Source organism: Monodelphis domestica, chromosome 3 (assembly GCF_027887165.1).
Source record: "Monodelphis domestica isolate mMonDom1 chromosome 3, mMonDom1.pri, whole genome shotgun sequence".
NCBI lineage: Eukaryota > Metazoa > Chordata > Mammalia > Didelphimorphia > Didelphidae > Monodelphis > Monodelphis domestica.
Window position 1 is genome coordinate 8,616,400 of NC_077229.1, and position 20,963 is coordinate 8,637,362.

General features: G+C 43.5%; 1 protein-coding gene across 2 annotated transcripts; it reads left to right on the plus strand.

Annotated features, from left to right (window-relative positions):
• The first annotated feature begins 264 nt into the window (after positions 1 to 264).
• On the plus strand, positions 265 to 12,847 carry LOC100617076 (zinc finger protein 565-like). Of its 2 annotated transcripts, none has more exons than XM_007490811.3 (5): positions 265 to 814; positions 3,060 to 3,182; positions 5,876 to 6,002; positions 7,398 to 7,493; positions 10,851 to 12,847. In XM_007490811.3, exons 2-5 carry the CDS (start codon positions 3,078 to 3,080, stop codon positions 11,873 to 11,875), a joined length of 1,353 nt encoding a protein of 450 aa, XP_007490873.2. In that variant the 5' UTR covers positions 265 to 814; positions 3,060 to 3,077; the 3' UTR covers positions 11,876 to 12,847. The 2 variants fall into 2 exon arrangements, with proteins under 2 accessions (XP_007490873.2, XP_056677266.1); XM_056821288.1 differs by having other exon boundaries at positions 273 to 814; positions 7,407 to 7,493.
• The last annotated feature ends 8,116 nt before the right edge of the window (positions 12,848 to 20,963 follow it).

Below are 20,963 nucleotides of genomic sequence, written 5' to 3' on the forward strand. Positions count from 1 at the left end.
CTCTCGTATTTAGCTTCAACCCTAATTTTTAATTTCTTACAATTTCCAATTAATATTTAGACTTTTCATTAATTGTTACTGATTATAATTTTTATTGGATCATGACCTGAACAGGATGCATTTATTACTTCTACTGTTTTTGCCTTTGGTTATGAAGTTTTTATGCCCTAGAATATGGTCAGTCCAAGAGGGGCGTGGCCAGAGAAATGTGATCAATAGGGGCGTGCCTGGAGAGGGACGATTATGAGGGCGGAGCTTTGTCCTTCTTTCTTCTGCCTGTTGTCTCAACCTGACTGCAGGCTGTCGGGAGCCTGTCTACGCCCACAGTTCTTTTCTAGAAGGGCTGGGGGAGGAGAAGAGGATGTCCCCGCCCCTCCCTCCCCTTCCACTGTCTTCTGACCAAAAGGAGCTCGGAACTCGGGACGCCTGGTGCCCCGGGACCCTTTTTTTTCTTCCCGAAAGCCAAAGAGCGGAGCGCCTTAAACTGAGCAGGGCCGGCACAGGCACCACCAGCCCTACGACCCACAGGGGAGGGGCGGGGGCGGGGACCTTCGGCCAAGCGTTGCTGTGGATTAAGGAAGGGGAGGGAGGCGGGCTCAATCTGGAGGCTCTGAAGAACCTCTGCAGGAGAGGGGGAGGGCCAGCCCAGGGGACAGGGCGGGGCAATCTAGCCTCGGAATAGGCGGCGCAGAGGCCTCGGGGAAACAGGAAGTTAAGCTCTTATCCAATTCCGGGTCTTCGGCTTCCCAAGTTTTTTCCGTGTCGGCTCCTTAGCCGGCCCTGGAACTCCCTCCGCCCCGCGCCTCCAGCCTCGGTAATTATGAAGTGGCGGCGGGGGACAGCGGGAAAGGGGGGCCGGAGGGGGGAAGGGTCCAGAGGGAGAGGAGCCTGGGGGAGGGCGGGCGGCAGAGAGCGTGACTGAGCTCGAATCCTCCCTTTTACGAGTCCCTCTGCGGCAGACACTTCCCGCCTGTGCCTCCTGGATCCCTCCAAAGGCGGGACCCGCTCCCCTTCCCCCAGGTCCTGGGACTCTGCAGCTGGGCGGGGCTGGTTGGGGGCCGGAAAGGACGTGAGGCTGCAGCCCGGTGCGCTGGGTACAGCGTATCCCAGGGGCAGCTCCGGGTTCTGACTGTGATCGGCTTCTTCGAGATCTTTCTTGCTACAACGTCCTTCCTGGAGGGGGTGTTGGGACGGGGGAGGGGCTGTACCGGATGCAGTTTTACCGCGCCCCGTAAGGACCCAGGAGTCCTGCCTCCCAGCTTCTGGGCCCCAGACCTCCCCGAGCTCCTCCTCGGCCTCCTCTTCCCCCGCCCCTCCGGCAGCCTTAGCTTCATTCAACCGAAGAATGCTCCATTCTGGCTAGACGGTAATTACCAGAGAGGACTGAGAGTAAAGAGGCGTTCCGGAGGGCTTCCTGGAGGAGGCAAGATTGTCATTTGGACTGTAGGGAAGCCTGGGAGGGCAGTGGTCCCAGCTGGGGAGGGAGAGCCTGTAATCCGCCTATGGAGGATAGCCAGAGAGGGTGCTCCTGGCCAGGAGCTGGAGGTGCTGTTCATGGACCTCCCCAGGAGGCTGGTTTGGCCCAGGACTGAGGGGGTGGCAGGGAGGAGGGGTATGGGGCCATTAGGGTTGGGAGTGCTGAAGAGCATCATGGGAGATTTCCTCAGTGCTGAATGGAGGCTGACATGAATGGGGAAGAGAGTCCAGGAGGCCAGCAGAGCCCCAGGAAGGCCCTGCAGTCAGGGATGGGGGGCTGAGGGAGGAGGAGGGTCTTCCCTTCAGGGTGGACTGCCCTCTGGCAAAGGGAGTCCCATCTGGGCCTGTAGAGTGCTCTGAGGTGGACCCGGGTTCCAGTGTGACCTCAGACTCTTCCTGTGCTCTTGGCGGCTCCCCCTTTTGTCTTTGAACCCTGAGCCTGTCCTGGCCCCCTGGAAGGGCTTTCTGACTGGAGGATCTCTCTCTGGAGGCTGGCTGGGCTCCCTCTGGAGTACTGGGAGGGACCCTTATGACCTTCCCCCAGCCCCAGAGGGCCTCCAGGAGGCACATAAGGACTTCTGGGATGGGAAAGCTCCTGGGGGTCCTCCAGCAGCCCCTCCCCCCTCCCTTGAGAACAGGGCTTTGGCTTTGGGCCAGTTTCTTGTCAGAGTGGGCCTACCTTAGCCTCTTGGCCTCATCCAGGCCCTTCCTGGTTCTCTTCCTCTCCCTCCTCCTCCCCTGTTTCCTCCTCTCTGTCACCTGCTCTCATCTCTCCTCTTCACCAGTCTGATTCTCCTGAGATGCTTTAAAACCCACCCCCCAGCACCCCATTGTGGGCCTCACATTCCCTGAGTCCCCCTCCCCCCCACCTCCCCCAGGAGCACTCTGCTGCCTCCACCTCCCTCAGGCTGTATCTAGGCAGTCTGGGGTGAGGACAGGGGAGGGTCCCTAGGATGGTGGAGGAGGGAAGGAGGGGCTGGCTGCAGGGGGAGGAGAGCTCTCTCCTGCCCAGCCTGGTGGTGTCCCAGGAGAACCCCAACCCTGGGCTGGAGTCTAGAGTTGAGGGAGAGGTCTAGAGGGAGAGAAGGGCCATTCTAGGAGCCCAGGCTGTCCTGACCCAGGTGTCCTGACCCCCAGCTCCTGCTTAGAGGTTCCTCTGTGCTGCCCTCAGAGCTGGCCCTCTGGGAGGATCCCTGATCTCTGCCTTCCTGCCCCTGGGCCTGCCCAGGAGCCAAAGCCCTTTCCTGACCCCCTCTTCTAGGGTGGTTATTATTAGTGGTAGTTATCTGCAGTTTTAGGTAGTAAATAGAGGTAGTTATAGTTAGTTATAGGATGACTAGTCTAAGCATTAGGAAATTTTCTTTCTCTACCTCTTTCCTACATTTCTCTACTATATTCATTTTACTTCATTTTTTACTATTTTAATGAAAAGAAATTTTTCATTTTTAAAACTGCTAGAAGTTTTGTTTCCTCTGACTTAAAGGGATAATATGAATTTACATCGCTACTATACTCTCATGCGAACTGAAATGATTAAATGTTTTTCTCTTATTTTGTGAAAACTCCAAATTTAACCCTTACAGAGACAAGCCTGGGAAAAGATGGAAGAGCTTCACCTTATGGACTCACTGGGGCTACTTTGCTGCCTCTACAGGGATCCTGGAGCCTCAGGGATGGCCTTTGAGATGGTCAGACTCCCAGTCCAGGTAAGTGCATTCCAGCCCTAGATGGGAGCCCCATCAGCCAGGGAGGCCCTTCCCTGGCTCTGACACAAGATTGACTATAAGGCTGCTCCCTCCTTCCTGCTGGGCCATTTCTTTCCCGCACATCCTAGGGAAGAGGAACAGCCCTTCCTGGCTTTCTCCTCAGCTTTTAGAGTGATTGGTTAGCCCTTGTCAGCTCAGACTCAAATAGCTCCCCCTGGGCTCTGCTTCTCATGTCAGATTTCACCCTGGGCACTCAGGGAGAACACCGAGGATGACCATTGACTCCTTCCCTGTCTAGGGATCCTGTGTTTGCTCTCTGCTTGCCTGGTGATACTCACACCCTCTTCATCTGCTTCTTTTCACCTGTTCCCTCTTGAATCTAACCCTAACCCTGGCCTGTGCCATCCTCAGGGAAGACATTGTCCCCTGGTGCTGTTCACTGGCTTCTGCCTCAAGTCCTTGAGTCTTCCTGAGTCTCTCTGGCTCCTTCCTCTTTCCTACTTCTTAGTCCAAGTCAGCCAGTGTGGAGGAACACCCAGGTGTGTGCCTGGCATTGCTCAGCACAAAGGAAAGGAGAAGCTATTGGTCCCCCTCCAGACCCCCTCAGTGTGACCGAGGAGACCCCTCATTAGCCTTGTCCAAACCAGCTCTGTGGGGGCTGGAAGAAGGGAAGCATTGTGGGAGGGAAGACTAAGGGTTCTGAGGAGACCACTGATTCCCGAGGGTGGAAAGGAAATTATATTAATTATTGGTCGCCATGGATATCCCAGATAACTAAATAAAAATACCCATCAGTCTGAAATTGTATGGTGATTTAATTAATATAGTGGAAAGAAATTAAGAAGAAGGGAGAAGGAAAAGGGTGTTGGATTTTCTCCCACCTGGCTTGTACTAGGTGGGAAGATTAGGGGATCTAGAAAGTAAGGATTTGGAGTGTGAAAGAGGAAAGAATCAGTGTGAAATCCAAGAGGGCTCAGCCAAGATGCCTGAACCTGAATTAGCTCAAGGGCAAACTCACTGCCAAAACCCAGACAAAAAGCTACCACCAAGCCAAGATGTCAGAAGACTGAGCACTCTACCTGTCAGAGATGCTTCTCCATGAACAGATGGAGAAGAGAGGAAGTGATGTGCCTTATATAGACTGTTCTATGCCACTTTCCTGCATTTCGTCTGTACCAGTGATCGTTTAGCTTAATTTAGGAAATCCCAGGGGTCTGTCCCCTCTTTCTGCACAAGTCTGTTGAAGGCCATTTCCTCAGATACTTAATCCTTGAGTATGGTGCAAGCATTCTTGATCTTGTTAACTCAAGTAGGATGGAGCAATGTAGAGTTCCCAAGACCTGATTCTGTTAAACCAAGTATGTCCATTGTTACTAATCAGGAAATAGCTAAATCAGATCTTCTAAAGTTCCAGTCCCAGTAAAGTAGAGTAGTTTTAAAATTCACAAGGGGAGGATTCAGCTGGGACTAGAAGGAAACTTCAAGGCCAGAGTGTTGTAAGGATGAGCTTTTGCTAAAGGCAAGCAAGAGATTAAAAATACTGGGTCAACATTCCAGAGCTCTTAGCAGGTGAGGGAATTCCATGTCGAGGTAGGGCCACCATCCTTTCTCTATCTTCTCAGGCTTTGCTTTCTCTTTATCTCCTGGCTGCAATGGAGGTTCTCTAGAGATTTCCTTTGAGGGAGAGGGAGAGGGGAGAGGAGAGAGAAGGGAATAGGGCTTTAATACCCCCTCTGTTTAGGCTGGGCCAAAAGGCCCAAGCCCTGAGATAGCTGAAGCAAAGAAAAGAGATCAGTCCCTATCACTCACGTGACCAAAATGGAGAAACAGTCTCAGGGGCCTCCACCTCCAGCTTCCTTCAGAGCAAGCTTCTCAGAGCACAACCTCTCAGAGCAAAACCTCTCCAACCACCTCTCAGTCCTCAGACCCTGCTATCTTTAAGGAAACCATCCAAGTTCCCTCCCCTCAGTTCTCACTTCTACCAATCACTGTCCATGTCTTCCCTGTGCCAGTGGTGGCTCTACCTTAACCCAGGACCTCCCAGAGGTCTGTGGCTTTGCACATGTCTGTTGAAGGTCATATTCTCAAATAATTAAATCTTGATCCTTTGCTGCAGCCCTTCCTAAATCCTGTTACCCTGAGCAGGGTGGAGATTGGAAGTTCTAGACCTGGTTCTGTCATTCCAAGTATCTCTATTGTATCAATTCTAAAATCAATCGTGACTCAAAGAATTTCCTGTTCTATGCTTAAGCATATGTCAAAACCCTTTCCATTGTTCAGCAAAAGGTTTCTGTCCTAAAGTAATCTTAAGTAGGGAAGAGAAGGAACCTCCCATGCCAATGGGGTTCACATTCCAATAGAGTTCCCACTATCAGTAGGAAATTCTTCAAGTATGAAATTTCCCAATGGTGAAATTTCCAACATTTATAAGTCTAAGAAATTTTAAGGTTTACACTAGAAACTCCTCGGCTTCCTTCCCAGGCATCCTTGAGCTGCTGTTTTCAAGGGTCCATTGGACTCTAACAGACTCCACTTCTAGTGCTGGTTCTGACACTAACAAAGGGTGGGACCTTTGGACCCCTCCCTTCTCTGTGGGTCCTTCTCTGTGGGTTTCCTCCTGTAACTGACCTGAGGTGGGCTCTTCCTTGTGATGTGAGTTTCAACCCTCTGTGCTCTAACTTGGACTACTCTAGGATGTGGTGACGTTCAAGGATGTGGCTGTGGAGTTCACCCAGGAGGAGTGGTGCCTCTTGTCCCCTCCCCAGAAGGAGCTGTACAAGGAGGTGATGCTGGAGAATGTCCAGAACTTGTACTCTGTGGGTAAGGAGTCTCTCTATGCTTCTGGAGTCATCCATCCAAGGGAATATCACCCTCAATAGCAAGTAAAGTTCAGAGTAGTTTTCAATTATGAGGAAGGGATTAGGGCTGGTATGCCCAGTCCCAGAGCCAGGCCCCTCCTGCTTCCTGGTTCTCCTTTAAAAGGGCTTTGCATTGTGTAATGGGACCTTGGGGGCTCCCTTTGCTGATCCTGAAGTCTAAGGTCAAATGCATGTTGGAGAATATCAGATGTCGAAGTAATCTCAGAGTTGATTCCTTCTTGCCTTTCCCTGGCCCGGAATTGGAACTCCCAAACCCATCTCTGAAAATTGTTCAGGAGGGTTTTTTTCCTCCGACCCTCTTCCCATCCAGGCTGGATCTACTTTTGGTGGTATTTTCTCTTTAACTAGGATAAACTTGTAGCTCACAGCACCTGTGTGTCCCCAGGAGAGATGGTTTGTCCATAGTCTTATAGTCTTCCTTCCTATTGATCTAATTCTCCAGTAGACTTAGTGAGGAAGGGAGGGAAGGGATGAAGCATTTATAATGAACTGCTCTAGTCCCAGTGTTCTGCCTAGAGTTTTCTCTGTAATATTATGTTACTTCTTCCTCACCTTCATCTTCCTAATTCAGTGACACGATTATTGCCATTTTATAGATGAGGAAATAGTTTTAAGTGGCATTTTCTTGGGCACCCATATAGGAACTGTTTGAGAGGAAATGTGAACTGAGGCCTTCTACCCCCTCCCCTTCTAGCTGCCTCTCTTTTCCAGATAATGGAAAACTATGAACTGAGTCTAGCCTTCTCTAAAGAAAATACCTTAGAACCACCGGTTCTGGTTTTCAATTGGTTCCCTAACATTCTCCACCCTCCTCTCCTCACCCTATGTGCTGGAGAGACTGTCCTCCAGGGGGCCCCTTAAGCCTCCTGCAGACCCTGCTTGCCCTCCTCTGTGTTTGTCAAGATGAATGCACTGGCTGAGAGATAGCATTGAGCCCAAGGAGGATTGTTGAGTTCCCCCAGAGAGGAATTGGAGATACCCAGAGAGAAGAGTCTCTGAGGAGCAAGCAGGGTGATGGGACAAAAGCTAATGCCTCTAGTCCCTGTGTCTGGGGTTTCAGAATGACCCAGACCTGTGACCCTTGGACCTAGTGTGAGAGTTTAGGAGTTTCTGCCTGAATGGACCAGAACAGGATGGGGGAAGGAGAGGCTGTTGTTCATTTGAGGTCCCCCACCAGAGTAATAGGCATATCCTACCCCAGGTTCCTCCATTACAGACATGGAGGGGTGAGGGCAGACTCCTTTAGGAATCCCACTGGACTCCCCATCCTTTCCCCAAAGATAACTCAAAGACAGCTTCTCTCCATCCTCCTCCCTGTCTCATTTTCCATGCCCAGGGCTTCCAGCTCCCCCAGAAGACATGACCTCTTATATGGAGCAGAGGGAATCCTCTTGGATGCTGGAGCAAGAAGTTTTGAGGAGCTGCTGCCCAGGTGAGGGAGGGGAAAAGAGGTATGGGAGAGCCAAGGTAACCAGAGTGTTCTGTGTGCTCTAGTGAAGTCAGTGTTACATTTGGGGGACAAGGAGACCCAATTTGCAATTCTTTTTTTCAGAGGACTTAGCAGGGACTACCTTGGAAATTCACTGAACCCCTGGTCCTCATTTTACCCACCTATAAAATGAAGGTGTTGAACTCCCATTTCCTATCAGCTCCCTTAATGGGATCAATCTGTGACCCTCTATGAAGTCAGTGTTTTGGACTGAAGGGCCTAGAAGTCTTGTGCAGGTGTTATATGGGCTGAGCTTATCCCCTCTGAGCTCTTTAGTATCCTGAAACAGGTATGAGTACTTGCTCTGAGCTGGGCTAAGTTATAGGAGATATAAAGGGCTGCAGTGGACATCTCCTCCCCTAATAGAGCTCACCCCCTACTAGAGTAGACAGCAGCATGCCAACAGTTCTGTAGAGGCCTTCTAGACCCCTGCTCCAGGGCAGCCAATCACAAGAGGAAGTCTCTGAGGAGAAGGAGCACTAGATTTTTAAGGGTGAGGTGGCCTTGGGCTTTAGGAGAGCCTGACTGAGGATTCTGAGGAACGTATGGCAAAGATAAAAGGGAAAGGCACAGACACAACTAACTGCAAGTGAGTGCATCTTAATCTCTTAACAATTTAGCCTTGAACCTGAGGAGAGATGTTGGACAGTATCTCATGGGGAGGAAGAGGTCAAGTGAGAGTGTTTAGAGCATTGGGGAGAAATGGTTTAATTGGTTCTCAGAGGAAGTCATTAGCTCATTAGTGTGGGAAAGACTAAAGATGAAAAACAATGGGGGCCCTACAAGGTGGAATAGATGGGCTTAAATGAAGGGTAAGATTGGCTTCTTTGAATATGAAGAGAGATTTCCTGTGATCCTGTGGGCAGAGAGGAAAAGGAGGCAGCTGAACTCGTTGAGATTTAGAGTATAAGAGCTCTGTAGAGAGGTCCAGCTTGTGTTCTGTGAAATATGAGGGAAAGTTCTCAGCTCAGAAGGTGAGGCAGGGGTAGAAGGAAGCCATGAGGGAGAGTTAGAGACCAGGGAAATATTTGGGAGGCTGCTGTGCTGGGTGGCAGAGGGAATCATGAGGGTGATATCACAGGATTGCCTGGCCATGGTGAGGACCAGGTGAGGTCTGGGAGTCTCAATGTAGAGTGGAGTCAGGCAGCTGGTTTCCTGATTTTCCTTTTTTTCCATAGACTTGCAGCTCATGAACAGGAGTAAAGAGTACTGCTTTACTTAAACTTTCCCATAATCATCAGCCCAGGCCCTTTCTTGGTCTCTGGGGCTCAGTCTTTGTCCTGTTCTTGGATAATCAGTGAACACAACATCTTACTTTAGGCAGATGAGAGCCTAGAGAGAAGCCTCTGTGATCTTCAGGATTGGATCTACTCTAGTTCTGTGAATCTTAAAACTGTTCAGACTCTACTTCAGAAGATTTGATTAAGCTACTCCTCATTTTTAGCAATGGAGGTACTTGGTCAGGAATGTATTGAGAACTTTTAAAATTACTCCACCCTACTCAGACAGTGCCTTAGGGGAAGATAAGGTTGTAAACTCCAGATTGAACAATGAAAGCCCCTAACTCATACTTATAGTGAAACTAAAACCTTAAGCTTGGTCTATTTTTAGATCTAATACAAAAAGGTGCTCAGTCCCTATAAAGGTTAAATTAATCACTAAAAGGTCAAGCAACTTACAAAAGGCAAGTTTAACAAAAGAGGTGTGAAGTTTTAGTCTACCCAGAGAAGGTGAGAACAAAAGATGAGAACTAATAAACCTCTAATATATGTATTTATTAATAGAGATTTAATTTTAATTTTTACCATAGGAGGATGAGATTTCCTCGGGGCTGGGATTGGTTATGAGTTGGGAGAACGGATAGGAGATGATGGGGTGTTAGAAGATAGATCTGGGGAGGTAAAGTTAGCCAGAAGGTGTGGAGCATGAGAAAAGTTGCAGTCTCTACATAAGATACAGGAGAGAGGTTTCCCATCTTTATTTCAAGAGAAGTAGGATTGTCCTCTGAGTGGTTCAGGAACAGGCCTGCAAAATTCAGTTGTTTTGAATTGGATCTGAATTTGTCATTAGACCATGTAAAAATTATTTGAAATTGTCCATTAGAATTTGCATGCCAGCCTGCATTTTTTTGTCTGAACATTGATGATCAGGAAAATAAAATTTCCTAGGATTATAAGCAGGAGGAGGTAATCATGAGACTTAACATTCAGAATTGGGCAAAAAAAAAAAAAGGCTTTCATTCAGAGAAGCATTTATGCTTTTTAGCATTTTAATTAAAAAAATAAGAAAAGGGGAAAAAGATAATTTTGAATGTATGTTGCTAATTTTGGTTTATTTTATATGAATTTTTAACATTTTTATTATTTAAAAATCATTGGGTTGGTTATCGTGTAAGTGGAGGGGTAATTTCGCTTATTTTATTTATTTATGATTTTGTTGAATTTTTATTAATGGAAAAATATATATTTTTTAAATCTGTAATCATTTATTTATTGATTCCTTCTCCTGGCAAAAAACAGCCACTGCAGCTATGCAAGAAAAGGGGTGGGGTGGGAAGAAAGTAAAATTTTAATTTTTTGTGTTCAATATTGATCTCTAGTTGCCCATAATGGAGGATATGACTATAATACCGGGTGGGGTTTGGGTATGCATTTTTCCCCAAAGCAAAGTGGCTCTGGAGGAGATGGGAGTTTGGGTAAAGCAGAAAGAGAGCTAGTAGTTAGGTAGCCTTGGGTTGGTGAAGGAGGGCCAGGACCCCTCCACCCGCCAAAGCAAAGAATCTGGAAGAGTTTAGGAGGCAACCAGCTGCCCTGCACAGAAAGGGACTCCCATTACTCAACAGTTATCACTTAGGTAAGTACAGCAATGGAAGTATCAAGATGTGGAGCAGGACTGGCAGAAGTCACAGGAGCATGAAGCTTGGGCAAGGTGCTGGCAGACAGTAGGGGAAGATCGAACTCAACTGTAGCCGGGCAGCTGGGGCAGGAAACATAGCAGGAAAAAACTCAAGTTCTTGTTTCTTCATAGGTTTGACAGATTGTAAATTTTAAAATTAATATGAAATGCCCCAAGTATTATATTTAGTAATACTAAATTTCACTTGAAGCCAAGGGAAAGTAAAAGGCTAGAGAAGCTAAGAGCTCCCCCACCTCCATATGGAACCAAGAGTCAGGGCTTTGCAAACCAAAACTAAAAACCCCAACCATGTCATGAGACAGTACACAGAAGGGAAAAGGGAATTGTGGGAAATGTAGTCCTAGGCACACATTCTAATACATTTTTACTGTTTGTTTCTTACAGAAGGAAAGATTAGATCTGAAATGAAGGCACATCCAACCGAGATGAGCCTTCCTGTGGATGAAATGGACCTACAAAGATTCATGAGTGATGGTCCTGATGACTTTTCTTTCAAAGAATTCTTTGTTCCACCTCCAAATTTATCTTATATCGAACATCAAAGAATGCACACCGAGGAAAAATCTCATGAAAATTGTCAGAGGGGAAAGACTTCTATGTACAGGTCCAATCTTAATGGACATCAAAGGATCCACACTGGTGAGAAATCTTATGAATGCATGCAATGCGGAAAGACATTCATTCGGAGAGGCCAACTTACTATACATCAGAGAATTCACACTGGGGCGAAACCTTATGAATGTATGCAATGTGGAAAGAATTTCAGTCAAAGAGGCCAACTTACTATACATCAGAGAATGCACACTGGGGAGAAACCTTATGAATGTATGCAATGTGGAAAGAAATTCAGGCAAAGATTCCAACTTACTATACATCAGAGAACGCACACTGGGGAGAAACCTTATGAATGCATGCAGTGTGGAAAGGCATTCAGTAAGACTAATAGTCTTGCTAGACATCAGCGAATGCACACTTGGGAGAAACCTTATGAATGCAAGCAGTGTGGAAAGACTTTCAGTCGGAGTGACATGCTTGCTATACATCAGAGAATCCATACTGGAGAGAGACCTTATCAATGCATGCAATGTGAAAAGACTTTCAGTCGGAGACACCATCTTGTTGTACATGAGAGAATGCACACTGGGGAGAAACCTTATGAATGCAAGCAATGTGGAAAGACATTCACTCTTAATTCCCATCTTGCTGCACATCAGAGAAGGCACACTGGGGAGAAACCTTATGAATGCAAGCAGTGTGGAAAGACATTCAGTCAGATTTCTATTCTTTCTGGACATCAGAGAATCCACACTGGTGAGAAACCTTATGAATGCATGCAGTGTGGAAATACATTCAGTTGGAGAGGCCAACTTGTTGTACATCAGAGAGTGCACACTGGGGAGAAACCTTAAGAATACAGGCTTTGTGAAAAGATATTTACATGTAGCTCCAGTCTTGCTATTTTATGAAGGGAATTTAACTTTCACCTGTCTGGGGAAACATACCTGGCATGAACCTGGACTTGACTCAGGGGTAAGAATAAACTAGAAGCCTTCCCAGTATCAACAGGACTGAATCAACCATGCCAATGACCACCACTGTTTTCAGTTTTTTAAGAAAATTGCTAGCTAGGGTAACGAGAGAAGGAGAAATAAAGTAATCAGAATAGGCAATGAGGAATCAAAACTATCACTTTCCATGTGGTATTTTAATATACATAGAGAATTAGCCAAACAGTTGTAAAAATAATTAGCAACTTGATCAAAGTTGTAGGATGATAAAAGGAAACCACAGAATATCAAACAGGGGAGATATGGAAATAGGAATTCCATTGAAAATTACTGTAGACAATATGAAAACCACCTGGGAGTCCAAGATAACAGAACTTTATCTGCTACCCTAGAATTTTCTGTAGACTTTATATTAATCTGTCGTTCTTCATTGGTAAAGGCTACTGCATTTGGCTCCAGCATCTGAGCACAACAGAAGGCAGTGGGAGCCGATCATTCATTGCTCCAGAGAAGGGAGAGGGAGCATTTAGATTAAATTAGCCCAGTTTTTGAAATCAGCCTCAGACATTTCCCAGTCTGATGATCTTTGATAAACTGCATAATCTCTTTGAACCTCCTTTTCCCCATCCTGTAAGAGGGAGATGATAACAACAAGGTTTTGTGGGCCTTATATGGGGTCATACACGTGCAGTGATTTCCAAATCCAGATCCTTCTCCAGGGATGTCTTATGATCTGGCAGTGTCAAGGTAAAATAGCTTGATTATTCTAGTTAATAAATGTACTTGACTAGGAGTCAGGAGCTGAGTGAGAATGGGAAAATTTTGATAAAAATTGCTATTTTAACTATTAAAAAGAGCCATTGTGTGAGTGGACATTCCCTTATGAGTTCCTGTTTCTACGTGCCTTGTAATAATTTAAAATAATACTATTTCTTTCCAGATATATATATTCTATAAAGTTTATTGGAAGGGTACAGAACTATTCCCCTACGTAACCTGACCATGTGGTGCCTAGCCTGCCCGTCTCTTCCTCATTCCCCCTTAACTGCCTGCTCTGTCTCTTCTCGTGGTTCTCCTGATTCCTCTTTATTGGTGTCCCCTGATTCTGCCCCAAACCTTAACTTTTGTTGATGTGCAGAATGTACACCGATACAAGCCTGGTGCAACTGTGATATGTCAAGAATGTTTGAAAGGCAGGTAAAGCTACTCAGGAAGGGCAGGGGATAAATTTCCTTTACAAAATTGCCCTCTGATTCTTTGGGAGTCCTTTCTCCCCAATAGATCATTTAAATAAAACTATCTTATAACTAAATACCTTCTAGCTAAAAGTACATACAAGATTGCCTTTTTCTAAGAGGGAGTTACACTAGTTAATGATGGGAGTAAAATGCAAAAAACTGATTGAAAGATGCATTGACAAAATGCCAACTAGGATGTAATCCCCTTTGGACTAAGAGTTTACATTCAGAAGAAGTATGTTCAATCCTCTTCAATTCTGTTCATTATATCCCAAATTTCATTCCAGGTATTTTGATGCAGTGTGTATCTTCATCAGATATCTTTAGGGCACCTTCTCCAAAAGGATCCACTTTCTTGATTTTGGGGTGTTGACAAGTTTCTCTTTCTGAAATTTCTCCAAAATGTTTTAAATCTTGAATTTTAGGATAATTACACAATCCCTCCCTGAGGAGGGTATTGACCAACACCAGATTCACACTGGGATACATGACTGAGTTATGAGGTATATGAAACCACTGTTAAAAGAAAAACAAGACTTGTGGTCAAGATGGCAATTTAGAAGCAGCAAAAGTTCAGACCTCTGAAAACCCTTACTTACTGATCACAAACTGAATGCTCCTAGGGGACTGAAATTCAAACTTAACAACAGGACAGAGCCAGAAAACCCTCCTTCTGGACTCAAATCAAAAGGTATGCTGCCCAAAAGCCAGAATCCTAGAACACTCGGATCTAACGGGAAGGCAGAAGGAAGGTCCCAGGACCCCTCCCCTCCAACCCAGAGCGCTGAGCCTGCAGCAGCGGCGGGAACCTCAGGGCCGGCAAAGGTGCTGTTCTGAAGGGTGTACCTTGAAAGCAACCTGGGCCAGTCTCGGGTCGTCCAACACAGACGGCAGGGAAGCAGCCTGAGAGACAGGGAGCCTGTAGCCCCATGGCTGGGTCCTTCCATCAGTTAGGTTTTTGCCTCGGGGCACATTCAGACCAACCCAGCTGAACCCAATCTCAACAGGAGCCTTCAGAGCTCAGGGAGGCTAGGAACCCTCTTCCCCTAGAGTGCAGGGCCTCCAAAAGGACAGGAACTTCGGGGCGGGCAAAGGCCCTGGAGTACCTTGTGACAGTGCTGTGCAAGGATCAGCATGGAAGGCAGTGGAGAAGCAACTGGAGAGAACTGAGAGTAGTAACACCCGAAAAGCCGGCAGGCAGGGGAGAGCAGACCCTGGGCTTTCCTGGTGTGAATCATAAAATATCTCAGACTTGTGAATGTTGAAAATTCTCAGACCCTACTTCAGAACATTTGGTTAAGACCATTCCCCATTTTAAACAATGAAGGAGCTTAGTCAGGAATGTGAGAACTCTACTCCACCCATACTTAAGCATACTTTAGGGGAAGATAAAGTTGTAAACTCTTTACTGAACAATGAAAAAGTACTTAACTCATACTTATAGTGAAGCAAAAGCCTTAAGCTAAGTCTTATTTTTAGGAAGGTGCTAAGTACCTATGAAGGTCAGGCAACTTGCAAACTTGTAAGGGACAAGCCTTAACAAAAGAGGTGTGAGGTTTTAGTTTACTCATGTGAATTACTCAAAAGTTTAGTCTACTCAGGTGTAAATTAAGAATGGTCTGACCTTTGGAAAATGTCTACTGTGATTGGTAGATGTGAAAACTTAGGGGAGGTTACATAGGAGAAAATTCTCTTTAAAAGGAGGTCAGAGGCTGAGAGAAGGGAACTCTCTGAGAGAACACTCTGAAGAAATTCAGCCTTGGAAGCTGAACTGGTGGGTTTCTCTGAACACTAGAATCTTGCTTGGGATAAATCTTATGGTGAGTGGATTAAAGAATGACTGATCTCTCACTTAAGGCTTAAAAGCCTAGACTGGCCTAACCCTTTTCTCATTATTTCCTCTTGCTCTCTCATTTGTATTAATTAAAATCTCCATAAAAACCCAGCTGACTTGGGTATATTTCATATTTGGGAATTTTTCCCTGGCGACCACTTTATATTTGATTTAACTCAAGACAATGTCCTGAAACCATATTTCCGCAATCACAATTTAAGGCAACCACTCTTTTGTCTGTAACAGTTTATGGCAAACACTACTTTAATTGTAACACCAGGAAGACAGTGCAGCTATGGAGAACGGACAATTTGCCTGGGGCTAAAGCCTCGGATCATCTGACTGATACACTGAGAGCCAGTCCTCACTCAGATTTCTGACTGGAAAGGGGAGAAAAAACCATAGAGATGGCAAACAGTGCAGAAGTGCAACAGTCTCCAAACATCAAGAAAAGCAAGAAGCGGGTGACTTTGGACACATTTTATGGAGCAAAAATGCAAAATACAGAGGAGATAGAAGAGGAAACGCAAATGCTCTAAAACCTTCCAAAGAAATGGAAATTCTCCATAAACTCTTGAAGAATTTAAATTGGAAATTATCAAAAAGATGGAAGCCTTCTGGCAGGAAAAATGGGAAAACAATGCAAAAGGATCTCAGCAATCTGGGGAACCAAAATATGCAAATGCAGAAACAGCTTGAAGCCTCAAAAAACAGGTCAGACCAAACTGAAAAGGAAAACCAGTCTTTAAAGGTCAGAATCAGGCAACTGGAAGATAATGATCTTGCAAAAGAGAAAGAATTAATAAAACAAAGTCAAAAGTCTAAAGAATTAGAAGATAACATAAAATATCTCACTGACAAGGTGACAGACCTGGAAAAGAGAGGAAGGAGAGACAATCAGAATCATTGGTCTACCAGGAAAGCTAGAAATAAACAGTAATCTTGATATCATAATACATATCAAAGAAAACTGCCCAGAGATTCTAAAACAAGGGGACAATATGCATTGAAAGAGTCCACAGAATACCCTCTACACTAAAATCTCCAGAAGACAACTCCCAGGAATGTAATTGCCAAATTCCAAAGCTTCCAAGCCAAAGAAAAAAATCTTATAAGAAGCCAGAAAAGACAAGTTATATATAAAGGAACACCAATCAGGGTCGCACAGGACCTAGCAATTTCCACTCTGAACGACCATAAGGCATGGAACATGATATTTAGAAAAGCAAGATCTTGAGCTGGGTCTTCAACCAAGAATCAGCTATCCATCAAAACTGACTTTATACTTCCAGGGGAAAGTATGGGCATTCAACAAAATATAAGATTTCCAAGTATTTGTAAAGAAAAGACCAGAGCTCTGTGGAAAGTTTGACATCCAAACACAAAGAGCAAGAGAAACTTGAAGAGGTAAATATGAAGGAAAGGGAAAAGGAGAAAAATGTTATCTTTTTCTTTTATTCAAACTCTTCTATAAGGACTACATTTATATCAACTTATATATATTAATATGTGGGGAAAAGGTAATGTGTAACTCAAAAATTGAATCATTATAGTAGAAAAATCACGCATAGGGAAAGTTTGGGGCATCAAGATGATATGGAAAAGGGGAGATAGAAAAAGGGGGAGGAATCGTTGATGGTACTAAGATATACTCCACAAAATAGAAAAAAAAAACCCAACTAAATAGAATTATCATTGTCACACAAAGATACACATGGGAAGGGGAGGGGAAGAAATCTATAAGAAGGAGAGGAAGAGAGTTTTTACTTAAACCTTACTCTCAGTGAAATCAACTCTGAGGGGGAAGAGCATCTAGATCCTTTGGGATCTTGAATTCTATCTTATCCAACAGGGTAAAGGAGAAGGGAAAACCAAGGGGGTGATGGGGGGAGGGAACACAAAAAGGGAGGGGCTAGAAAGGAAAACATATCAAGGGAGGGAAATAGGGGGACTGATTTAAAGTAAATCACTGGCTTAAAAGGTTATAGTTAAAGAAGAAAGGTCAGAATTAGGGGAGGATATCAAAATGCCAGAGAGTTCACAAGTGATAATCTTAACTTTGAACGTGAATGGGATGAACTCACCCATAAAACGTAGACGAATAGCAGAATGGATTAGAATCCAAAACCCTACCATGTGTTGTCTTCAAGAAACACATGAGGCGGGTAGACACTCACAAGGTCAGAATTAAAGGATGAAGTAAGATCTGGGCCTCAACTGATAGAAGGCAGGAGTTGCAGTCATGATATCTGACAAAGCCAAAGCAAAAATAGAGCTGATTAAAAAGGATAGGGAAGGTAAATATATTTTGTTAAAAGGGACTATAGATAATGAGGAAATCTCACTAATCAACATGTATGCATCAAATGGTATAGCACCCAAATTTCTAATGGAGAAACTAGGAGAATTGAAGGAGGAAGTAGACAGTAAAATCATATTAGTGGGAGATATGAACCAACAACTATCAAATTTAGATAAATCAAATAAAAAAATACATAAGAAAGAGGTAAAAGAAGTGAATGAAATCTTAGAAAAATTAGAGTTAATAGACATATGGAGAAAAATAAATAGGGACAAAAAGGAATACACCTCAGTACCACATGGCTCATTCACAAAGACTGACCATACACTAGGTCACAGAAACATGGTAAACAAGTGCAGAAAAGCAGAAATAATAAATACAGCCTTTTCAGATCATAAGGCAATAAAATTAATGATCAGTAAGGATATATGGAGGATGAAAAAAAAATTAATTGGAAATTAAATAATATGGTGCTCCAAAATCAGTTAGTTAGAGAACAAATCATAGAAACAATAATTTCATTTAGGAAAATGACAATGGTGAGACATCCTTTCAAACCTTATGGTATGCAGCCAAAGCAGTAATTGGAGGAAAATTCATATCCCTGAGTGCACATATTAACAAACTAGGAAGGGCAGAGATCAATGAATTGGAAATACAAATAAAAAAACTTGAAAGCGAACAAATTAACCCCCCCCCAGAAGAAAACCAAACTAGAGATCCTAAAAATTAAGGGAGAAATTAATAAAATTGAAAGTGATAGAACTATTGAACTAATAAAACTAGAAGCTGGTACTTTGAAAAAACAAACAAAATACACAAAGTACTGGTCAATCTAATTAAAAAAGGGAAAGAAGAAAAGCAAACAGCATCAAAGATGAAAAGGGGGACATCATCTCCAATGAAGAGGAAATTAAGGCAATCATTAAAAACTACTTTGCCCAATTATATGGCAATAAATATTCCAATCTAGGTGATATGGATGAATACATACAAAAATACAAACTGCCTAGATTAACAGAAGAAGAAATAGAATTCTTAAATAATCCCATATCAGAAAATGAAATCCAATAGGCCATCAAAGAACTCCCTAAGAAAAAATCCCCAGAGCCTGACGGATTCACCAGTGAATTCTATCAAACATTCAAAGAACAGCTAATCCAAATACCATACAAACTATCTGACATAATAAGTAAAGAGGGAGTTCTACCAAATTCCTTTTATGACACAAACATGGTACTGATTCCAAAGCCAGGCAGGTTAAAAACAGAAAGAAAATTATAAACCAATCTCCCTAATGAATGTAGATGCAAAAATCTTAAATAGGATACTAGCAAAAAGACTCCAGCAAGTGATCAGAAGGGTCATTCACCATGATCAAGTAGGATTTATACTAGGGATGCAGGGCTGGTTCAATATTAGGAAAACCGTCCACATAATTGACCATATCAACAACAACAACAAAAAAAAAAACAAGAAAAATCACATGATTACTTCAATAGACGCAGAAAAAACCTTTGATAAAATACAACACCCATTCCTATTAAAAACACTAGAAAGCATAGGAATAGAAGGGTCATTCCTAAAAATAATAAACAGTATATATCTAAAACCATCAGGTAATATCATCTGCAATGGGGATGCAACTAGATACATTCCCAATAAGATCAGGTGTGAAAAAAGGACGCCTATTATCACCTCTATTATTTAACATTGTACTAGAAACACTAGCAGTAGCAATTAGAGGAGAAAAAGAAATTGAAGGCATTAAAATAGGCAAGGGGGAGACCAAGTTATCGCTCTTTGATGATGACATGATGGTCTACTTAAAGAATCCTAGAGATTCAACCAAAAAGCTAATAGAAATAATCAACAACTTTAGCAAAGTTGCAGGATACAAAATAAACCTGCATAAGTCACCAGCATTTCTATATATTTCCAACACAGCTCATCAGCAAGAACTAGAAAGAGAAATCTCATTCAAAATCACCTTAGACAAAATAAAATACTTAGGAATCTATCTCCTGAGTCAAACACAGGAACTATATGAACACAACTACAAAACACTCTCCACACAATTAAAATTAGACTTGAACAATTGGAAAAACAGTAACTGCGCATGGGTAGGATGATCCAATATAATAAAAATGACCATCCTACCCAAACTTATTTATCTATTTAGTGCCATACCCATTGAACTCCCAAAAAAATTTCTTTACTGATTTAGAAAAAACCATATCAAAGTTCATTTGGAAGAAGAAAGGATCAAGGATATCCAGGGAAATAATGAAAAAAAAATACAAAGGAAGGAGGTCTTGCAGTCCCATATCTCAAACTGTATTATAAAGCAGTGGTCATCAAAACAATTTGGTACTGGCTAAGAGACAGAAAGGAGGATCAGTGGAATAGACTTGTGGCAAGTGACCTCAGCAAGACAGTATATGATAAACCCAAAGATCCCAGCTTTTGGAACAAAAATCCACTATTTGATAAAAACTGCTGGGATAATTGGAAGACAGTGTGAGAGAGATTAGGTTTGGATCACCCCCTCACACCCTACACCAAGATAAATTCAGAATGGGTGAATGACTTGAACATAAAGAAGGAAACTATAAATAAATTAGGCGAACATAGAATAGTATACATGTCAGACCTTTGGGAAGGGAAAGATTTTAAAACCAAGCAAGACTTAGAAAGAGTCACAAAATGTAAAATAAATAATTTTGACTACATCAAATTAAAAAGTTTCTGTACAAACAAAGCCAATGTAACTAAAATCAGAAGGAAAGCAACAAATTGGGAAACAATCCTCATAAAAACCTCGGACAAAGGTTTAATTACTCAAATTTGCAAAGAGCTAAATCAATTGTACAAAAAATCAAGCCTTTCTCCAATTGATAAATGGGCAAGGGACATGAATCGGAAGTTTTCAGATAAATAAGCACATGAAAAAGTGTTTTAACTCTCTTATAATCAGAGAGATGCAAATCAAAACAACTCTGAGTTATCATCTCACACCTAGCAGATTGACTAACATGACAGGAAGGGAAAGTAATGAATGCTGGAGGGGATGTGGCAAAGTAGGGACATTAATTCATTGCTGGTGGGGTTGTGAATTGATCCAACCATTCTGGAGGGCAATTTGGAACTATGCCCAAAGGGCGATAAAAGACTGTCTGCCCTTTGATCCAGCCAAAGCACTGCTGGGTCTGTACCCCAAAGACATAATAAGGAAAAAGACTTGTACAAGAATATTCATAGCTGCACTCTTTGTGGTGGCCAAAAATTGGAAAGTGAGGGGACGCCCTTCAATTGGAGAATGGCTGAACAAATTGTGGTATATGTTGGTGATGGAATACTATTGTGCTAAAAGGAATAATAAAGTGGAGGAATTCCATGGGGTTTGGAACAACCTCCAGGAAGTGATCCAGAGTGAAAGGAGCAGAACCAGGAAAACACTGTACACAGAGACTGATACATTGTGGTACAATCGAACGTAATAGACTTCTCCATTAATATCGATGCAATGTCCCTGAACAATCTGCTGGGATCTAGGAGAAAAAACACTATCCACAAGCAGAGGATAAACTGTGGGAGTAAAAACACTGAGGAAAA